The sequence below is a fragment of the Ruditapes philippinarum genome, unplaced genomic scaffold, assembly GCF_026571515.1.
Source record: "Ruditapes philippinarum isolate M1 unplaced genomic scaffold, ASM2657151v2 ctg8712_1_1_1_1, whole genome shotgun sequence".
Lineage (NCBI taxonomy): Eukaryota > Metazoa > Mollusca > Bivalvia > Venerida > Veneridae > Ruditapes > Ruditapes philippinarum.
Window position 1 is genome coordinate 4,627 of NW_026867262.1, and position 21,033 is coordinate 25,659.

The 21,033-nt window shown below is 31.7% G+C and overlaps 1 protein-coding gene across 1 annotated transcript; it reads right to left on the reverse strand.

The window, feature by feature from the left end:
- Window positions 1-4,728: 4,728 nt before the first annotated feature.
- Window positions 4,729-8,235, reverse strand: LOC132735445 (heat shock 70 kDa protein 12A-like). The gene is made up of 3 exons (XM_060722388.1): window positions 8,174-8,235; window positions 7,396-7,530; window positions 4,729-5,207 (listed from the first exon to the last, which is right to left on the reverse strand). Exons 1-3 carry the CDS (start codon window positions 8,190-8,192, stop codon window positions 4,729-4,731), a joined length of 633 nt encoding a protein of 210 aa, XP_060578371.1. The 5' UTR covers window positions 8,193-8,235.
- Between the last annotated feature and the right edge of the window lie 12,798 nt (window positions 8,236-21,033).

Consider the following 21,033-nt stretch of genomic DNA (forward strand, 5'->3'; position numbering starts at 1 on the left):
AGGTCGATCAAGGGCGTGCTCGAGCTTTTATATCATACGATGTTGAAATTACAGGAAAGCTATGCAGGAATCGTTGGAAACTGGAAGGTTGCTGTTTCGCCATTCCTCATTAAAACTTTAATGAGCAAAATTTAAATTAAACTTGCATGTACATTACTCAAAGACCATGTCGCTGTATCTAAAATAAATCTTGCTACATATATATAGCAAAAATAACAATAGACAATGTATAACTAATATTTATAACCTGTATGATAAGTTTTACCGATTCCCGGAAGGGGTATTTAATTAACGGAATGTCGTAAACTCCAACAATTTCAACCAAGACAACCGCAAATCTTACGAAGAGCGATGAAAATTAATTACACAGATAAAACAGAATTTGTAAGTGTTGACAGTGTATAATTACACCCAAGGTATCTTCAGTGACCGGTAATTGATTGAATTAAACCTGTACTTTAATGAAGAACCAAGTAATTATGATATAATTTCTGTGACTGACAGCTTGCATGCCATATTTTTGGATAGGGCTGGATTCGGACAGTAGAAGATAGTTGATCAAAACTAATCATTTCTCGTCTTTGTGATGATATCATGGGCCCCACAATATACTGTTCATTATGGACTATTGTTGTATTATATGAGGTAAAGGAAACACAAACTACATAAATAATGTTTGTAAATTACAAAAACGAATTGCTAATTTGATTTTACAGCAACCACAAAGCTCACCGTCAATGAAGCTATTCGAAGCTCTCAACTGGTTACCGTTTCTTGACAGATGTTAATACCAAACGGCGGTGCTTTTTTAAACTTTAAATTAAACATGGCACCGACTTATATGACAGAACTAATGACTTAATCAGACAACGAAATGAATAACTTAAAATCTAGGTCAGAAAAGGTATTGTACTACGAACAAGACCTATAACAAATTATATTAAAGAGGCATTTCCTTATTATAACATGAACATTTAGAACAAAATACATTCAAATATACGTAATTTTGATAACCTTTAGAAAAATACAAAACAAATTTTGATGTTAATTTGAAGAAGGAAGAACAAAGGAACGAACGAAGAAACGAACGAACCAATTATGCAATATACTTATATGTTTAAACAAATTGTTTAGTGTCTGTCAAAAGTATATGAGTTGTCTTATTCTAAAAATTACATAGTCAGGGCTGGGAATCAAAACTGCGTCGTATCCTACAAAATGTAAACAAACGCCGCCATCTTGGAACGAAAAACGTATGTTTTTGTTTATAACTCTTTTTGTTGGAAATGACTGAAAACAAGATATATGTATTAACACGCTACACTATTTTCCGCTTCGTTCGGTATATGTTGCTTGCACAACTATTTTGTAAAACAAAAGTTATAGCGAACTTGCAACTCGAAGCGAGGCAGAATTTTTATGAAAATGTGTGGATACGACGCAGTTCATATTGCTTTATCTATCGTATTTGCCTTCAAATCAATTATATACATATTTTTGCGAAAAAAATTAGGGATAATATTGAACATACAGGAAAATATAAGAAATTTTTCAGATATTATGATCAATTAGGTAACATGTTCATGTTTAACTGAAAAGTAGCTTCCGCAATGTAAACTTTCAAATTAAATGTTATATTGGACATGACACAATGTATTCTAAATAATCAAAAGCAACAGAACATTGCTATACATCGTAAATGATCTGGGTTTTTTTTAATCTAGCGCAAGTGATTATTCCATAAAATAGAAATATATTGCCAAAATTATCCCTGTTGAAAAGACTGCCAAAAACTGCGTCGTATCATATTTTATTTTCAACTGCGTCGTATCATTTCGTAAAAGGAATTATTTTCTTAGAAAACAAACATCTTTTTTTAATGAAATTTTAGTAAATGATGCAAAATTATATTTTGAAGTTTATGGTGAACTCTGAAACAAATATATAATTGATTTGAAGGAAAAAACGATAGATAGAGCAAAATGAACTGCGTCGTATCCACACATTTTCATAAAAATTCTGCTCCGCTTCGAGTTGCAAGTTCGCTATAACTTTTGTTTTACAAAATAGTTGTGCAAGCAACATATACCGAACGAAGCGGAAAATAGTGTAGCGTGTTAATACATATATCTGGTTTTCAGTCATTTCCAACAAAAAAAGTTATAAACAAAAACATACATTTTTCGTTCCAAGATGGCGGCGTTTGTTTACATTTTGTGGGATACGACGCAGTTTTGATTCCCAGCCCTGTTACTGGTTATCCAATTAATTTTACTACGACCAGACGTTTCAATCTTTGTCGCAACATACATCATTTAAGAATTTCAGACACGGCATTACTTTGTGAAATGATGCGTTAGGTTCTACCTTTTCACAAAAATATCCACTTTAATTATTCAACAACGAGCACATACCAAGAAAATGGAGAGAAAAAAATGGTTTGTGCTTCGGATATTCAACTGTAATAGAGAACGATTTTCAATACTGATTGACTGGTCACATCATTTGGCGGCGTCTTTAATGTGCAACATCAACATTTAACTTGTTCTTAAATGTTTTTTTTTTCCTCCGGAGCAAGTATACGAGTATGTAAATAACATTTATATTAAAGAAGAATTCAAGATGTATGTATAATGTATATTCATAAAACCAACGATTTCTATTTACACGTGATATTAAGAGCGAGGTAACAGAAAAGAATATTGTGTTTTTGAAATCATTTGAAATGCAAATATATTTTACTTTACTTAATGTGTTTAACATGTTTATATTTAAACAGAAATTATGTTTATTTTATTTTACTTGTATTTTTATTTATTTATTTATTTATTGATTTATTTTTTTTTTCGCTTTCAAGTTTACCTGAATTTATAATGGCTGGTTTGTCTCATGTCGTATTTTAGCTTTGTGGAAGCGCTGGACGAAAACACGAAAATACGACGTGAAGAGCGTTTCCGGCGGCACCATAGGTTTTGAACCGGCGACCGCGAAGGCCGCTCGTATCATAATCATCCTTTATTTGTTGTTCAATGTCTCAATATTCCATTTAAAAAACAAGACAATCGTAACTAAAATTACAACTAAGAATATATTTCCTCTACATTTATTTCATTATAATACGCTTATTTATTTACAATATTATGCATATAATATAAAACAAGTCAAGTAAAGGAACAAACAAATCTTTATACATTTATGTCGCTCCAATATTTTTTAATTTATATTGAAAACACTTTGTCAGGCATAAACACAAGAAACATCTACCGTCATAAAACTGTTCTCGTCTGTCAAAAATGCCATAACAATAACAACATCTTCAGAAAGGTTTTATACCATACATTATACATATGTTTTCGGAATAAAGAAAGAAAACGACCATATACTTTCCCGGAGGGCTGTCCGGAAAGTTCGTAGACAAGGCTATAAAATTATTATGAGAAGTCATATTAATATGATGATTAAATATTTTGCTTAAGTATTTATTCTGCTACAGATTTCTAAATTAAAAAACATGATAAAAGTTGTATTCGCAAATCGCCAATCACCATGGCAACATGATCAACGAATCACGGAGCACTTTGATTTCATGACAATAGCTACTCGAATAAAAAGTTTTTAAAAGTTGTAATTTTAACGCAAACTCTTGTTTTAATATTGTGACATCAAAGGGTACTATTGCGTGATATTTAGTGAAAATTACGACGTCATACGCAAAGAAACAACTTGTTAACGACGATTATAGGCAATGAAGTTGCGTTAGTTTTGTGTCGCAAAAATGACGTCAAATTCAAGGACGGAGCAACGTAATGTTATTTAACTTCAAAGCAACGTTAATAATGATTATAATCTTTACTTGAAAAACAAAATCAACCATAAATTGTTAAGGGCAACTTGTGTTTAATTGTCAAACACGATTAAGAAGCGGTGATGACAGTATTTTGTATAAGAAACGTATCAGATGACCAAAAGTAGCCTGTCCGAAATGTTGTAGATTGCGTTACAACAATCTTTGAAAAAGATAGACATTTCACACACTGTATGGGAACCAGTGACACCTTTGTTGTTGTTGTTTTTTTTAATGTAGTATATGAAATTCATAAAGTAATAGCAAGGGAACATAACATGTATTAAGTATACGCCAGGCAGGTTCCATGGCTGTTTAAATCGGAAGACATTGAATAGTGGATAAACATGAATTTCAAATTAAATTGACGCGTTACGGTGACTACCTTTACTTTTATGCATCTCAATTTACTATTGTGTACAGTAAGTCGAGGGCTCAACGCAAAACTAGTCTATGTGCATTTTTTTTTTTAAATGTTCAGGAGAAGGAAAAAAACTTTCTCAATTGTTACATTTTCAGAATTAACATTGATATTTTTAATGATCTAAATTAATTTAATTCTTGAAATAATGCAATTGTATAGAAAAATTGATACAAATTCTTCATATTCTTCACATAATCTAGTTGACTTAAAAAGAGATGTTAATATCAATGCGAAACTAGCCTTTGTGCAAATTTTTTGCAGATAGACTGGTTTCACAATGAACAAAAACATACAAGGCTTTTCAGATAGAATAGTATGACAAATGTGTTTTGTGTCCTTAACTTTGCACAGGAAAAGGACGATTTTAACACATAATGTGAGGACTATAAAGACTTTTCAGAAAATGTAAAAAGACTTTTTATTAAAAAATGTCAGATAGACTAGTTTCGCGTTGACCCCTCTAAGTATGGCCAAAAATGACAGCTCCTTTTATCACAGCTATGTCAGCCTCTTGTGGTATAATAATGTTTTTATCTGGGAATTGTCTTTGTATGTATTCTTGCAGGATTGGGGACCTCGAAAATCCACCAACCATGAGAATTGTCGAGCAACCAGACACTTGTGGTTCTGCGAAAACTGCCTTCATGTTGTCAAAGATACATCTTAATGGAATTTCGAAGAAACGCTTCAAAACACAAGATTTGATTTTCGCTTTGCCACAGGTAAGGACAAATTCGTTCTGATATTTTGATAGAGCGATAGACCCTTTTACCGACTCTTTAACTATGTCACAAAATGATCCTGAAATTCTAAAAGAGACATTTTCTGTTTCATATATTTGATGCAGATTCAAACTCATCTTCATGCTTTCGAATTGTCGACGCATAACTTTATAGTCTTCTTGATTGTTCTTTTTGAACTCTCTTATAACATCTGCACCTTTTAAGGAAGAGAAAGAAATAACTTCTTTTAAATTATTTCATTTGCGAAATTATAAAAACGCTCAATCCAAACTTTAATTCCTAGAGCAATATAAATAGCAATTTACAATAAAAACTGTCTCAAAATATATACAAGAAGCCTTGTCACGGGGGTGGAACCCCATATGTATCTCAAAAATGAGCATCGGTAAAAATTATATATGAATTTCCGCTTCACCAACTGTGAAGCATCATACCAAATATGACTGTAAAAACAGGTCAATCGCAGTGTTAGTTTTCATTTTTTAATTCAGTACTTTTTAAAGAAAACCGAAATGTGATTCTACCCTCCTGAATCTCCTCTATATTACCCATTTTTGTTTAGGATTTCTATGCGGTCTTCATCAAGATATTCTTTCCGTCGTGGGTTCTTGTGTGTCTAAAACATGCAATGTGAAAGAGAAAATGTCACTAAACGGACTCAAAAAAAACAGAGATTTTACGAAATCTCACTACAGACGAATGCTTAACATTCAGACAAATCCTGATTTAAACATTTATTGAGATTTGGCTTCAAACAAAGGAATCGCTGCCTAAAAATGCATTTGAGCTCCATAAGTGCTAAAGAGATCGATAAGTGATGTAGAAACCCATCTACAAAACTACGGGCCCTAGCATATAATCATTAAATAGCAAATGTATAGAAACAATTTAGGTTTCGTAGCTTTGGCTAAAAGTTCAATAGTAACATTAGTGTGTTTGATCACCACAATGACAGGGCTCACAAGCTTATGCTAGCATGAAAAATACTAAAAGGCCCGAGTACATTAAAATATTGACGCAGAGGGGAGAGTACTCGTATGAAAAACAATGCACTAATAAAGGATATTTAACTTGGACAAACCAAACTGAAAGTATTGAACTTTGTAAAGCTATCGTGTCATATAATATGTTTCTATAAAAATGTTTACATTCATGAAAATATCTATCACTGTAATATTCCATAAGTTATAGATATAACAACAGACTGTTATGTGAAAATTTTATCATGGCCTTGTGCGACATCGAAGGTTTTTCTTTACAGAATATGGGCCGAGAACATTGTCTTTAAGGAAAACCCGAGATGCCGCCCTAGGTAATGATATTTCTACATTATAGTCAAGTTCGATATATTATAACTGTTTTATTGCATGATAAACAGAAATGAAAATTTAAATAAACATAAAATTTCAATTTGTAATTGGCTTCTCTTAATGAATTTAATTCCCCATTCGGAACACCGGTTACTTTTTCATGTAACGCGTCATAATCGATATTGTAACTACCCAGCATATGAGCCAATCAGAAGGATATTGGGTGTTCCTGATTGGTTGGATGACCAAAGACACTGAAAAACAGTGCTGTAAATAATTGGGTCGCGCCAGTATTACGCTTACCGCCGTTTCATTAGCATTTTTGATGGCATGCCAAAAGATGGATTTTAAAATTTATATCAGTTACAGAGCAGGCATAAAATAAGTCAAATAGAAATTGACCAATAATTTTGACTATGGCATGAAGTGAACCATGTAAATATTATGCAAGGACGTTCCTTGATGCGGAAAATAAATATGCAAAGTTTTCTTTGATATTTTTCAAAAAGTTTATCACTAACTTTCTAACTGCGTCACAACAAATTCAAAGTGAATAATTACTTAATTAATTAATGCATGACGGCATAAAAAGGGAATGATTGCAGTACACATGACGTAAATCAGGATTTGTCTGAATGTTAAGCATTGGCCTGCATTGGAGATTTCGCACAATCTCTGGGGGGGGGGGGGTTGTTTTGTTGTTGTTTTTTTGAGTCCGTTAAGTGACATTTTCTTCATTCACATTGCATGTTTTGGACACACCAGAACCCACGACGGGAAGAATATCTCGATGAAGACTGCATAGAAATCCAAAATAAATATGGTTTTATAATGGAGAGTCAGGAGGATAGAATCACATTTCGATTTTCTTAACAAAAGGATTGAATTTTAAATTAATGTTTAAAAAGGTGAAAACCTGCGATTGACCTATTTTACGGTCACATCTGGTGTTATGCTTCACATCTGGTGCAGCGGAAATTCACATGTAATTTTAACCGATGCTCACTTTTGAGATACATATGGGGTTCCACCCGCGTGATTGTTTTGTAACATCAGTCAGCTTAAGAAACTTACCAAAGATCTCAGTCAGAAAAGCTTCGTACGCTTCATCTACCTTGTTTCCACCCATTCCTACATCACATTCCGCATATAGTTCTCTAAAATCCCCGTCACTCAATAATTCAAGAACAGTGATCTGAATAGTTTCGCCTTTACCATTTGAAATAAAGAAAAGATAAAATGCATTCCTCATTGTTTCGCTCTTAAACTTTATTTCGCGGAATATGTTAAATATTGGCTTATTGATAATAGAGCTCAAAACCAGCCCACCAATGTGCCTATTTGTTATTGCAACGGTTTGTTTTCTTTAATGAGATATTTCTTTTTATCATTATTGTGTTTTTTTTGGCTATGACTTAGTTTGATTAATTCAAATGAGTGCTATTACGAAAGTAATAAACTTTATCATGTACCAGTCTAGGTGAGAGAAAATACTCAGATAATGTGCGCACTAGACTAAAAGGGTGCTCTATTTTATAGCATTTACATCATAAGATCCATAGCATTAAGAGACGTTTTTTATAACCGGGTTATTAACATTTTGTGTATTCTTACTTAAATTCTTAAATTTAACTGTAGTAAATTAGAATGAAAATACGTTTTCTCTTTCATTTTTTTTTCTTATAGTAAAGTATAAGACTTTTATATTTGTTACAATTTAATTTTGTTGATTAAACAACAGTATTTCTTTTTAGTGACTTTACAACATCCAATAAAGTTTTTTATTGCTTGTCAAGCAATATTGTAACAGAAACAAACGGATTCGATTTTAATATTCAGAATAAAATCTCACCTCCAACATCCACAATCATGTACTTCCCTCCAGCTTGTAAATTTGCAAATGATTTTTTGTAAAGACCACAAGTTTCCTCAATTGGAAGGTTTCGACAAAGCAAAGAAACTGCCACGGGTTCTGGTGCAATTGCTAACAAGTTCTTCCTTATGCCTGCCTAAAACATACATCGTTACTAGAAATGTGTCCAAAGGACACGGATGTCCCCACACTCAACCGATTTGTCAATCTTATGTCTCTAGATCTTTTTTTCTTCTTTTGGCTACATGTGCCCAAGTTGAAAACTAAAAATCTTTTATTAGGTAAAGGGCTTATACTTCAAATACTAAATAAATCCAAAAGAAAACCAAAAGGTGCATAAGTACACATGCTGACCAACTGTCTTGTAAACTTTCAGGCGTACAGGTCAAATACTTTTTGATTTACATGCAAAACAAGTTGAATCTTGTAAATTTTTACTAAGTCAAAGGCAATAACTCTAAAAATACTTAATATATCCACACGAAAATACACAGGTGAACAATAACACAAGCTGACAACATTCCTGTAAGGTTTCATGACTCTATGTCAAATAATTTTTTAGTTACGTGCGACACAAGTTGAAAATTGGAAATCTTTACTAAGTCAAGGGCAATAACTCTAAAAACAACTAAAATATCCAAACAAACATACCCAGGTGCACAACAACACATGTTGAGCAACATTCTTGTAAGGTTTCATGACTCTAGGTCAAATAATGTTTTAGTTACGTGCGACACAAGTTTAAAATTGCATTTTTTACTAAGTCAAGGGCAATAACTCTGAAAATACTAAATTTATCCACATGAAAATACCCAGGCGCACAACTTCACATGATGGTCAACATTCCTGTAAGGTTTCATGACACTATGTCAATTACTGTTTGAGCTACGTGCCACACTAATAGAGAAGAACGGGATGGACGGACATGCCAACATTTGGGGTTTATGTGCTTTTCCTTTCATCTTTATGTGGCACTTTTCCAAATAAACTAGTAAAATTACAACATTCACCAGTCGGTTTATGAGATTTTCTTCTTTTTTTAACTAAAATCATAGACGAAATAAAGCTCATATACTATTGGATGTTCGTCCGGAAGGACGGACGGATGTACGGACGGACGTTCCAACATTTTGGGTCTAGGGTCTATTTTCTTTGTTATTTTCTTTGTTTTCTTAAGGGCTACTAGCCCATAAACCCTTTGATCACGGAATAAACATATTGTTCTCTTTTGTTCTCTTTACTGTTACATAGCACCTAAACCCAAAATGTTTGCTCGGACGGACAAGGGTAAATCTATATGCCCCCCATAGTGGGGGCACAAAAATATGTTTATCCATATTAAGAAACCCTGATATGAAAGAAATCCTAATAACTATCATATTTTAAGCATGATAAATAAGCTTAGTAGTTGGTGTTTCTGTACAACATAATCATCTATTAACTTTGATAGTCCTTCATGTTCAAATCATATTTAATTTATTCATTTATGTCTTGTTATTGTATATGGTATACTTAATTCAAATGCTAATACTTCTAATATGGTATCAGTCATGAATTGTTTTGCTGCATCATTCGAAATAGCTGGTACTGTAAACGCCCAATAAATTTCATCTTCGTCAAAAGCAACAGAACACTTTGTATTTAACAGCTGCATTAGGTCATCTTTAAGATATTTGATGGACAAAGCATACACTGTCTTCGCTTCCAGCTGTTTACCAGTTACATCCTCAAACATTATGTTACGCACTATGCCCTGAAAGGAGAAACCATCCTTTTGATTACTTTTAGAAAAATGAATTGTACAGAATATCTTTAGCATAAATAAGGTCAGAAGTTATTAAGGACTTGCTTACAATTTTGATATTTTAAATAAATATGAAAATGACAGTAAATAACGACAATTTTTGTTGTTTTTCTTCTTGTTTACTGAAATGTAATCAAATTGGTGTTTAAACGTACCAATCTGTCATCATAGTTCATATTGAAATGTTTAAAAAAGAACCATTTTGTGTGCTCGTTGTTATCAACCAGATCAGCATATCTGTTTTCAGCCTCATATCCGAAAGAATCAAATGTTTTCCCATCCGGACAAATTAGAACATTAGTTGATGCTATCAAAAGAAAAACGAAATAGGTCAAGTGACTGACACATTATGTTGCTTGCTTAGTGATTTAAAGTAGCTGACTTGGAATAAATTACCTTAGACCGATTTGGACTCTTCTTCCGTCAGATACTTGAAATATTTCATGCAATTAAGCTATCAATTGAGATTACAATTGAGATTACGAACTAAAGAAAGATGCAATCACTAAATGATTTATTAAAATATTGTTTCAGTTCGGCTGATTAAGTGTGAAAATGGACGGAAGTGATAATTGAACGTTAACGCCAAAGCCCCTTCCCACACTCCTCAAGCACCAGTTTAACAAGAAATCAATATTTAGATATAATTAAGGTGACATTTAAATGTAAAACATCTGCTGATGTGATTATACGGTTGTTCAGTATAGTGTAATATATATTCGATGTGACACGATTCCTTATTTGTAACAGCAATTTACCGTTCACGCATCCAGCTGAAGAATTCAACATTTCAATTTTGAATTAATAAACATCACTAACATTTTACAGTAGCAAGTATCATAGAACCTTCAATACGATACGTTTGTGACAATAACAATATTGCTATAACATGGCACCAAAACTTGAACAGTAAATTTAATGTCGTACTAATATTTATCACTTTTGTTAATGTATTCCTGCAAATATGTTACAGCAAGCTATGTTATGCCTCAATAACATAAATTTCAATTAACTGGAAATACATTTAAATTAATTACCTTTGAATGACACTCGACTACCATCAACCCATGTTTTCGTATGGACTTTTGTTGGCATTGTGGACAGTTCATGATTAAACCCAAATGCCCAGCCGGTGCCGGTTGTCCCGAAGTCAATAGTAGCAATAATATGAGATGGTTTTTTGTTTAACTTTTTCATAAATCTATAGATATAAGAAATAGAAATCGTTATCAAAGCCCATTTTTTAAGTTTACAGCTATAACTTCTGACAAGTGAGCAATTTAGTTTCACGCGACGCGACAAGTACTTGTGTCCGGAAGACCTGACCTAACAGATGCTGAGCATCGAAATAATGTAGATACATTCTGTTAAGAATATTACTGCATTATCGATGACAAGATTTAAAAATGGAACTAAACTTTCATTACCTTTGACTTTATTCAAGATGCCAAAACGTGCCGCCAGACATTGCTCTGGGCCGTATTCATAAAGCTCCTAAGGGAAAAATTTCCCTTAGATTCTAAGATTTCCCTTAAAATACTTAAGATTTCCCTTAGTTTTTAAGAATTTCTTTAGTTGCTATTCATAAAACTCCTTAGGATAAAAATTCCTTAACTTTGGTCGATTTTTCCCACAAATATCAAAGTACCCCATATGCTCCCTTAACTTTTAAGGAAAAAAGGTTAAGGGATAAAAATGAAGAAATAAAATGGCCGACTAGCAGACGATTTGTTCATTCCCTTTCTCAAATAACAAATCCAGCTATTATCCATTTTGGAATCGACGAAGTTTCAATCATAATATCCGATGAAAATAATTCGTTTGTATATTAGCCGTATACACAACACAGCTTACCGGCAACTTCCGTGTCAGTGGAGGCAATTTTCTGAATATTTTAACAACTTAGTTAATTCAACTACAAAGTGGATATTGCCTAAATGATTGGGGCTTAAAACAGTCTATGTAATTGTGGAGAAGTGGAGACAGTAACATATTTTTTAGAGGACTGTATCCTTTACGAGATATCAAGAGAAATCCTGAAGAAAGAAATATTCCCAAGGACAGAAATATGTGTATTTACAAAAGAACTGTTGCTGTCAGACATACAAGAAGACCAATTCAAAGACCATAGACAAGAGTTGTCAAACATTTAAAACGAATTTGTCAAATCATCCAAAAGATTTTATTTTATTTTTTTTCATCCAAAAGATTTTTTTCTTTTTCCTCACAGTATAGATTCTATTTCATAATCATTATTAAATTATTGTAACCCTACTCTTGAAAAACAGAGTTTAGCTGTAAATACCGGAGTGACAACACGGACATTATCAAGGCTTTGAACTTAGATAAATGCTTTATTGTATGAAGTACTTATTTTTTTGGAATGCAGAACTGACTTTTTATTGTCTGACAAAAGAAACATTTTTATCCTGGATAGCCCAATCCTTACAATAATGTTGGGAGCATGCGATAAATCGGAGAGCTAGAAGTATAATAGCTAGTGCTCGGACTGAAAATTCGGATAAGGTTTGACATCTACAAAAGTCAACATTGTAATCAATGAAATCAACTTGTAATAAGAGAATATGGAAGAAGAAAATTGAAGATTTATATTCAATACACTGCTAATGAGGTTTCAAAAATGTAAAAACCTCCAATTTACAAAAAAAAAAACACTCAAGAAAAAGATGCACAAATCATTCACCTGGATTCAGGTCTTATTCATCTTAAATTTTTTGGTAAGTAGATGTACATTGATATGTATTTTGTAGGTAAAAACTCAGAGAAAAGGGAGAACTACTGTATCTTGAAGCATAATATTATAATTTTTAACGTAGTAATGTGGCATGCAACTAGCGACTAGGGTTATATTTCCAAACAACTGTTTTATATAGAGCTTTATTGTCTGAATGGTAGCAAGAATACACTTCACTCCCAGACATTTCACCCCTCAAGACACTTCACCCCCCCCCCCCCCCATTCAGTAAGACACTTCATCCCTCATCCAACTTTTTAATTATTTTTGATATATTATTTGATTAATAAATTTTTAATTAAAGGACTAAATAATATTGTATGAAAAATAAATGAATACTAATATTGTAGAAAGATAAAAAATATACAAAAATAAATAAATAAATAAATAAGAAAACATAAAATGAATATGCATGAATGAATGAATGATTGAATGAATGATCAAATGAAATATACATACATTATTTATCCACTTCTTAAAAACAATTTGTATTAACTTTACTTACAAAATGTTGATAACAAATTAAGGAAACTTACTGGTATCACATGCTATGTGTTGCCAGTTACATTTGTATTCATGTTTTGCTTTCAATCCATTAAGCAAGGTACTGTCATTATATATTATACTTAATATATATCAAAGAAGGTTCATACATTTCAATGGAAAGATTATTTAATTAGCTATATCACTTTAACTTTAATTGAAATTAGTATACAATATATAAAATAATAAAAATAAAATAAATTTACTTTGCGATATGAGCCTTTTTGTAGGGCAAAAGCAACATTATAACCATTGTCTTTGGTCAATTACATGATAGAATAAGAATAAAATATGTTATGACATATATATATCTTAGCGTCTCTTGTTAAAACAATAAAGATACTCAATCACTATTGAATACATTTAATATTTTCTACAGAAATAATTGTTAAACACAAAATAAAAATATGGGGGGAGTGTCTCAGTCAAATTTCTTGAAATGAGGGTGAAGTGTCTGCAAAAAGGGCCTAGGGTGAAGTGTATGGGGGGGGGGAGGGTATGAAGTGTCTGTAAATCGTATGAAGTAAAATACTTGTCAAAAATCTTTAATATTTTTAATCTTTAACTGGTACAAGACAGAAAAGGACAGTGTAAATGTATCCAAATCCTCTGTTATATTTAAATTTAATTGAATGATTAAATGTAGAATTTATCACAGCTATTCATGGTATAAATGTACATGTATAAAAGTAGCCCCTTTTTAATATAAAAATCTTAGCACAGACTAGGGCTGTCATTTAATATCGCTATGTCATCCAATACAATATCGATACACACTTTCAAATATCAATACAAGCTAAAATTTATTTACCGTTATATACCTCTCTATTTTGCCTAATAAGAGAAGTCACTTTTTCAATTTTTCTTGGCTAACTTTTAATGAACTTTTAACACATATTTAAATGTTTTTCATTCAAACTTTTCAATCAATGACAGCCCTAGTACAGACAATATTATTTAGCTTGAGGGAAACTGTTTAGGATAGGAACGAGACTTGTTTGATTTTGAGCGACCTAGATATTTACACTAATACCTATATATTCTAACATAAGTAATAATTGTGTTCTTCTATTTCTAATTCTTAAATATTTGCCTTTGGGTCTGTTTGACATTGATCATTGTTAGGTGGTATGTACTTGCAAATGATAAAATTCTTTTATTCATTTTATTTCACAACTTCAGTCTTTTTCAGTTTCTGTTTCTTAAGCTTTTTTGTTTAAATTGATACTAATTAAGTATTAAAATACAGTTTTTTCAGCATACTCAACTTTGGTTTTGAAACTCTCATTAACACGGTGTCAAGGGTATACGCATCATTTTTACGCGTACCGTCGATAATTTATCATCCTGCGTGCAGCACCGTTTCATTTTGTTTATTTTGATCTAAAAATAACTTAATTATCAGGTTGAATGATTTGACCTTTACAAAACATCTTTTCATTGGTCTAAATTTATTTATGCATCATATTGGCATAACAATTTTTTATTGGTCGTTTATATCATTGGCGGTAAAATATTTTCTTTCTTTTCTCCTTGACAATATTTGTCATTCTGTATAAGTTGACCATAAGGATCACATGTTGTTTAAATTTGAAATTTTGATCTGATTTACAGAACTCTGTTCAGTTTTTTACTGAGTTTTATTTTATTTATGGACTGGTGTGGTTTCAATCACCAGAAACAATTTATACATTAACTGAGAGGATTTTACTTTTGTTCGTCTTCGTAATTTCACGACCAGACCAGGTTAAAAAGAAGCTTCAGAGAGGTAAGAGAGTTGACTACCGCCAGTTACATGAGTTCGGAGCCGACGAACAGGAGTCCTTCTGGACTCAAGAGCATATAGACGACATGCAGTTGTTGTCAGAAGCGGCCAGAGAAGATGCTGTACAGAGGGAAGAGAAAGATGGATGAGGACTTCGAAGACGAAGAAAACATTCTTCAGATGAAGAAGGAATTGTCACTTTTACAGCAGGAAGAGAAGAAATTGAAAGGACAGATGTCAGAAGCTGAGGTGTTGAAACGGCAAATAGCTATCAAGAAAAAAGACGTTGAAAAATTGAGAGGTGAGGTTCGTTCTAAACGTAATGTTAAACCAGACACTGATGCTGAAACTAAACAAGTTTCAATGAATGATTTAAGGAAAAATAAAAAATTACGTCAAAGGGTGAAATCCAAAATTCACAAAATGGGTCTAGATATATTTAATTCGAATTCTGATTCGGAGTCCAATTCTGAATTTTTTGATCAGGTTATGTCAAAAAATTGTTTAAACTCTTCTGACAGTTCTGATGAGGTTAAAAGTACTAAAAACAAAACAAAATCTGGAATTTTAGCTAAAGCCGGAGATAAAGTTGTAAACAGACAACACTATCCTCAGTCAGGTCTCCGTTTTGAGTATGTTACAGGTTCTGTAAATTTTGAGCAGTTAGAATTAAATTTGTTTGTTGCTGGAGAGCTGGAAACTATTTCCAGTTCATCCATTGACAATTCTGAGCGTGTAGCCAGAATCGCTTTATTAAAAAAAGTTAATGTATTTATGTTCTTCTTATGACTTTGTTGTTGTCAAAAGTTTGTACGCTGCCGTTGTAAGAGAAATAGAATTAGGTCACATTGAATGGGGTGATTCTTTTCAGTATGTTGAAACTTCTGTTCTCTCTAGTCATATTGTTAAAAAAGGATTTGTCAAGCATAATATTAGTAGAGTGGAAAAGAGTAAATCAGACAATGTTGAAAAAGTATGGTTTTGTAGCCATTATCAGAGAAATAAATGCATGCAAAAGTCACCACACATAAATGTTATCAAAGGAATAGCTAGATTGTCCCAACCTATTTGTGCTTCTTGTTGGGTTAAATTAGAGCATCCTGAATGTTCTAGCTCTTGTCCACCTGATTCCAATTGACTTGTGGATAAATATGAGCAGTTACAAAGAAATCTGAATTCTAATGAGAATGTTGTGAATTTGTTTCTTCCAAAATTTTGTATGAAACAGCATAATGATGACTTTCTCTGTAAGAACATTAACAGTTGTATTTGTAGTCATTCTTTAAAATGTAACATTTGTGCTGTAACAAAAAAGAGCAATTTGTCTATTATTGATAAAGTTATTATTCATGAAAAAGTTTGTCAGTCAGGGTTGTTTAATTATGAAGGTTGCAAAATACCGGTTAATGATAAGATAAATACAGATTTTATAAAACGTATGTTAGGTTCAGATTATAAAGATTTAATTGTGTGTGAATTTTTGAAATACGGTTTTCCTATTGGTATTGAAAATATAAATTTAAATTTTGAACAACTTGATATTTGGAAATACCAAAATCATTCAGGAGCTAATGATTATAGTAATGAAATAAATAAATATTTGGAGAAGGAAAGTACTTCTTCATGTATTCTAGGTCCTTTTAAAAAGAATCCATTTTCTTCTAGATTAAAAATTTCTCCATTGAATTCAGTACCCAAAAAAGATACTGATGAAAGGAGGGTTATTTTAGATTTAAGTATGCCTAAAGGTCAAGCTGTTAATGATTTTATTGATAAAAATATGTATTTAGGTGATTATGTTGATTTAGTATTTCCAAAAATAGATGATTTAGTTCACTTAGTTAAAGCCAAAGGTCAAGGATGTTTATTATTTAAGAAAGATTTACGTAAGGCTTATAGACAAATTAGTATTTGTCCTAGTAATTATAACTTAGTTGCCTTTTGTTGGAAAAAACATATTTTTTATGACACAGTTTTGAGTATGGGGTTAAGATCTGCTGCTCATATATGTCAAAGAGTGACCAATGCTATTGCCTTTATTATGTATAAATTAGGTGTATGTGTGCTTAACTATCTTGATGATTTAGCTGGCGTTGAAGCTAGGGCTAAAGCTCCTTTTGCTTATAATTGTTTGGGCCAAGTTTTAAAAGAATGTGGCTTAGTTGAGTCTTTTGACAAAGCTTGTCCACCTTCAGAGATTATGATATTTTTAGGTGTTCTTTTGAATACTAAAACTATGACTATTGAAGTAACTCCAGAACGTTTAATTGAAATTAAAAATTTGATTCATTTATGGCTTGATAAAAAGGAAGCAAATTTAAGGGAGATACAATCTCTTATTGGTAAGTTAAATTTTGTGGCTTCTTGTGTAAGATCTAGCAGGATTTTTGTTAGCAGACTAATAAACTGGCTTAAAGAATTATATAATTATCAACCACATGTTTATGTTACTATTCCGTCTGAAGTTAAAAAAGATATTCTCTGGTGGAATAATTTTTTACAATTATATAATGGAGTTTCCATTATGTTATATGAAGACTGGTCGAATCCCGACGCCATTTTTTCTACTGACTCTAGTCTTGTCGGTTTAGGTGGATTTTTTAAAGGAAAATATTTCCATTCTGTTTTTCCTGAAAATATTTTGAATAGAAACCTTTCTATATCTGTTTTAGAACTATGTGGTATTATAATTGCATTAAAACTTTGGTCGTCAGAATTTAAAGGTAAAAGAATTGTTGTTAATTGTGACAATGAAGCAGTTTGTACAATACTTAATTCTGGTAGAGCTAAATGTTCTTTGTTACAAGAAGGGTTAAGAGAGATTTGTTTTCTAACTGCTAGTGCTCAATGTGAAATAAGAGCTGTTCATTTATCTAGCAAAGAGAATCGTATATCAGATTGTTTGTCACGTTGGTATCAAAATGATAAATTTCGAGAAGAATTTTTTGATTTGACAAAGGAATTTCACTTAGAACATTATGAAGTAAAAAATCAAGACTTTAATTTTGTTAATACCTGGTGAATTCATTGTTATTTTGTTTTATTTGCAGACCTTCAATTGAAGTCTCTCAAGTCTGATTTGAGGTTATCAAATATTTCAGCATATGCTGAAGGCAGTAGAAAAAACTTAAAGATTCAGTGGGAATCTTTCATGTTATTTTGCTTGTACTTTGATTTGTGGTATTTACCTGCTTCTACACACACAATTCAGTTGTATTCACAATTTCTTAGTCGTTCATTCAAATCTGTAGCTAGTATTCGTAATTACCTTAGTGGTGTTAGAACTATTCATCAGTTATTGGGATATGATTTAACGGAAATGAATAATTTTTTGATTAATTTCACTCTTCGTGGAATTTCACGACTGAAATGTCATTCTGTTAGGCAAGCTGAACCAATAACTCCTTTGATACTGTATAGAATGCATGATTCTTTAGATTTCAATGATCCAGAAAATTCTGTTTATTGGTGCTTATTTCTTTTTGCCTTTTTTCTTTTAGCACGTAAATCAAACTTAGTTTCCACAACTCTTAAGGATTTAAGTAATCATAAATGTTTGTTACGATCTGATGTTTCCCACTTTAATGATAATCTGATTGTTACTTTGAATTGGACTAAAACTATTCAGTTTGGAGAACGTGTGTTACAAACTCCTTTATTAAGATTGCCTGGCTCTTGTTTATGTCCAGTTTCCGCTTATAATAATATGTTAAAAGTTGTGCCTGGAACATCATCAGATGCTTTATTTATTTTACCAAATGGTAAACCTATTACTTATTATATGTACCATAATAAGCTACGTTTAATTTTGAACAATCTTGGAATGGATTCATCTTTATATTCTTCTCATTCATTTAGACGTGGATTTGCTACTTAAGCTTTTAAAAATAATGTCTCATCAGATGAGATTCAAATTCTTGGCGATTGGCGTTCTGATGTTAATAAACGTTATATTTCTCTTTCAATTCATGATAAAGTGAAGATTATTGAAGATGTTTCTCATGGCTTTTATATATGATTTAGATCTGCGATACATAGACTTTATAGATTTTTTTATGTGTTTCAGAAAATGTAAAGCATCCACCACTTCGTAAATGCACTATCGTGTCGGACTCTATGGACAAAAATGTTTCCGGTATTTGGGACACGCATGTTACAGTCTTTCCGGGAATTAACATTTCTAGATTAAGTTATAGAATAGCACAGGGTCATGTTGACTTGAGGTCTGATAACATTTTATTACATGTTGGTACTAATGACGTGACTGGTTCACATACTGTAGATGAAATTTTATCTTTTTTCAATGATCTAATTTCTAATGTACGTCAACATTCTTCCGGAAATATTATTGTTTCAGCTATTATTCCTAGGCCTATTGATTATGAGGTTACTGGCAACAGGGTCAAAATTCTAAATAACAAACTGGCTTTGCTTTATAAGGATAGGCATGTTTTGTTTATTCGGACATTCAAGCCCTTTCTTAGGTGTGGTATTCCTCGCCGGAAATACTTTGCTATTAAGGATTTGGGTTTGCACTTGAATTTGGAGGGTACTAGGCGCTTAAGAGAATTTTTTTATTAATACGATTTCACATTTAAAATAAAAGATAGTGCTTTACATTATGTTGAAAACCTGTTTATGTAATTTAAAGAATAACTTGCAACAAGAGATTTTTGTTAGTATTTTAAATATAATAATAGTATATTTATCTCTTCAAAGACAGTATTTTAAAAGTCTATTGTCTTGGGTTTTCATAGATAATAGCTTTATAATGTTATTGTTCTTGTCTTTGCCTGGGACATATTATTTTCCAGGATAGGCTTCTTCTTACAAAATGGCTATGGCCACTTTGAAGATTGTTCTACTAAGGAGATAATAAAGTTAGTCTCTTAGTGAAATGTATTTTGTTGTTTTGTGTTACATATGCTTTGTTTCTTTGTATGGCCTTGGGTTTGGCTTTATGGAGAATATTATATTTGAATGATTATAATTGTATTTGCAAGTTGAATAACAGAGCATTTTGATTTGATGACTTATGAAAGTCACACATTGATAATTTGATTATATGTGCTTTGTGAATTTGATATGTGATTCAAGTGATCCATGGTACACGTATACCTAAATACATTCTTTAACCTGAACTTTGCTTTTGTCTTTTATAAATGAAAACTTATAATTTTGTTTATTTTGATCTAAAATATGATAAACTTAATTATAATAACTTAATTATCAGGTTGAATGATTTGACCTTTACAAAACATCTTTTCATTGGTCTAAATTTATTTATGCATCATATTGGCATAACAATTTTGTATTGGTCGTTTATATCATTGGCGGTAAAATATTTTCTTTCTTTTCTCCTTAACAATATTTGTCATTATGTATAAATTGACCATTTGGATCACATGTTGGTTAAAATTGAAATTTTCCACCCTACCCACCATTTAGCATTTATATACTTTTTGTTTGAATGAATAAAAGTATTTGGACGTTGGTTCATTCATTGGTGTATTTCAGTGTTTAAGCTGCAACATGTGTTTATGTACTGTAAGTTGATTAACATTGGCATATATTATGTTGATGATGACTCATTGAATCTCAGGAAAGGCTAAATCTTGCAAGCTGGTAACGGCCAGTCTTGAAGATTATACTACTAAGGAGATGTTATGACAATCTCTTAGTAGGTCTTTTTGGAGAATATTATATTTGAATGATTATAATTGTATTTGCAAGTTGAATAACAGAGCATTTTGATTTGATGACTTATGAAAGTCACACACTGATAATTTGGATATATGTGCTTTGTGACTTTGATATGTGATTCAAGTGATCCATGGTACACGTATACCTAAATACATTCTTTAACCTGAACTTTGCTTTTGTCTTTTATAAATGAAAACTTTTTTGAGATAGTGCTTATGTTAAAAAACTTTTCAACCGTGCAATTAAATATTTGTCAATTATCATGTAAA

Bases quoted from the DNA above. Each gene is read 5' to 3' on its own strand.
- LOC132735445 (XM_060722388.1), bottom strand. The intron at 5,208-7,395 runs GTAAGTTTCTTA...CTTCCTTAAAAG, and splicing joins TTTTCTGACTGAGATCTTTG to GTGCAGATGTTATAAGAGAG.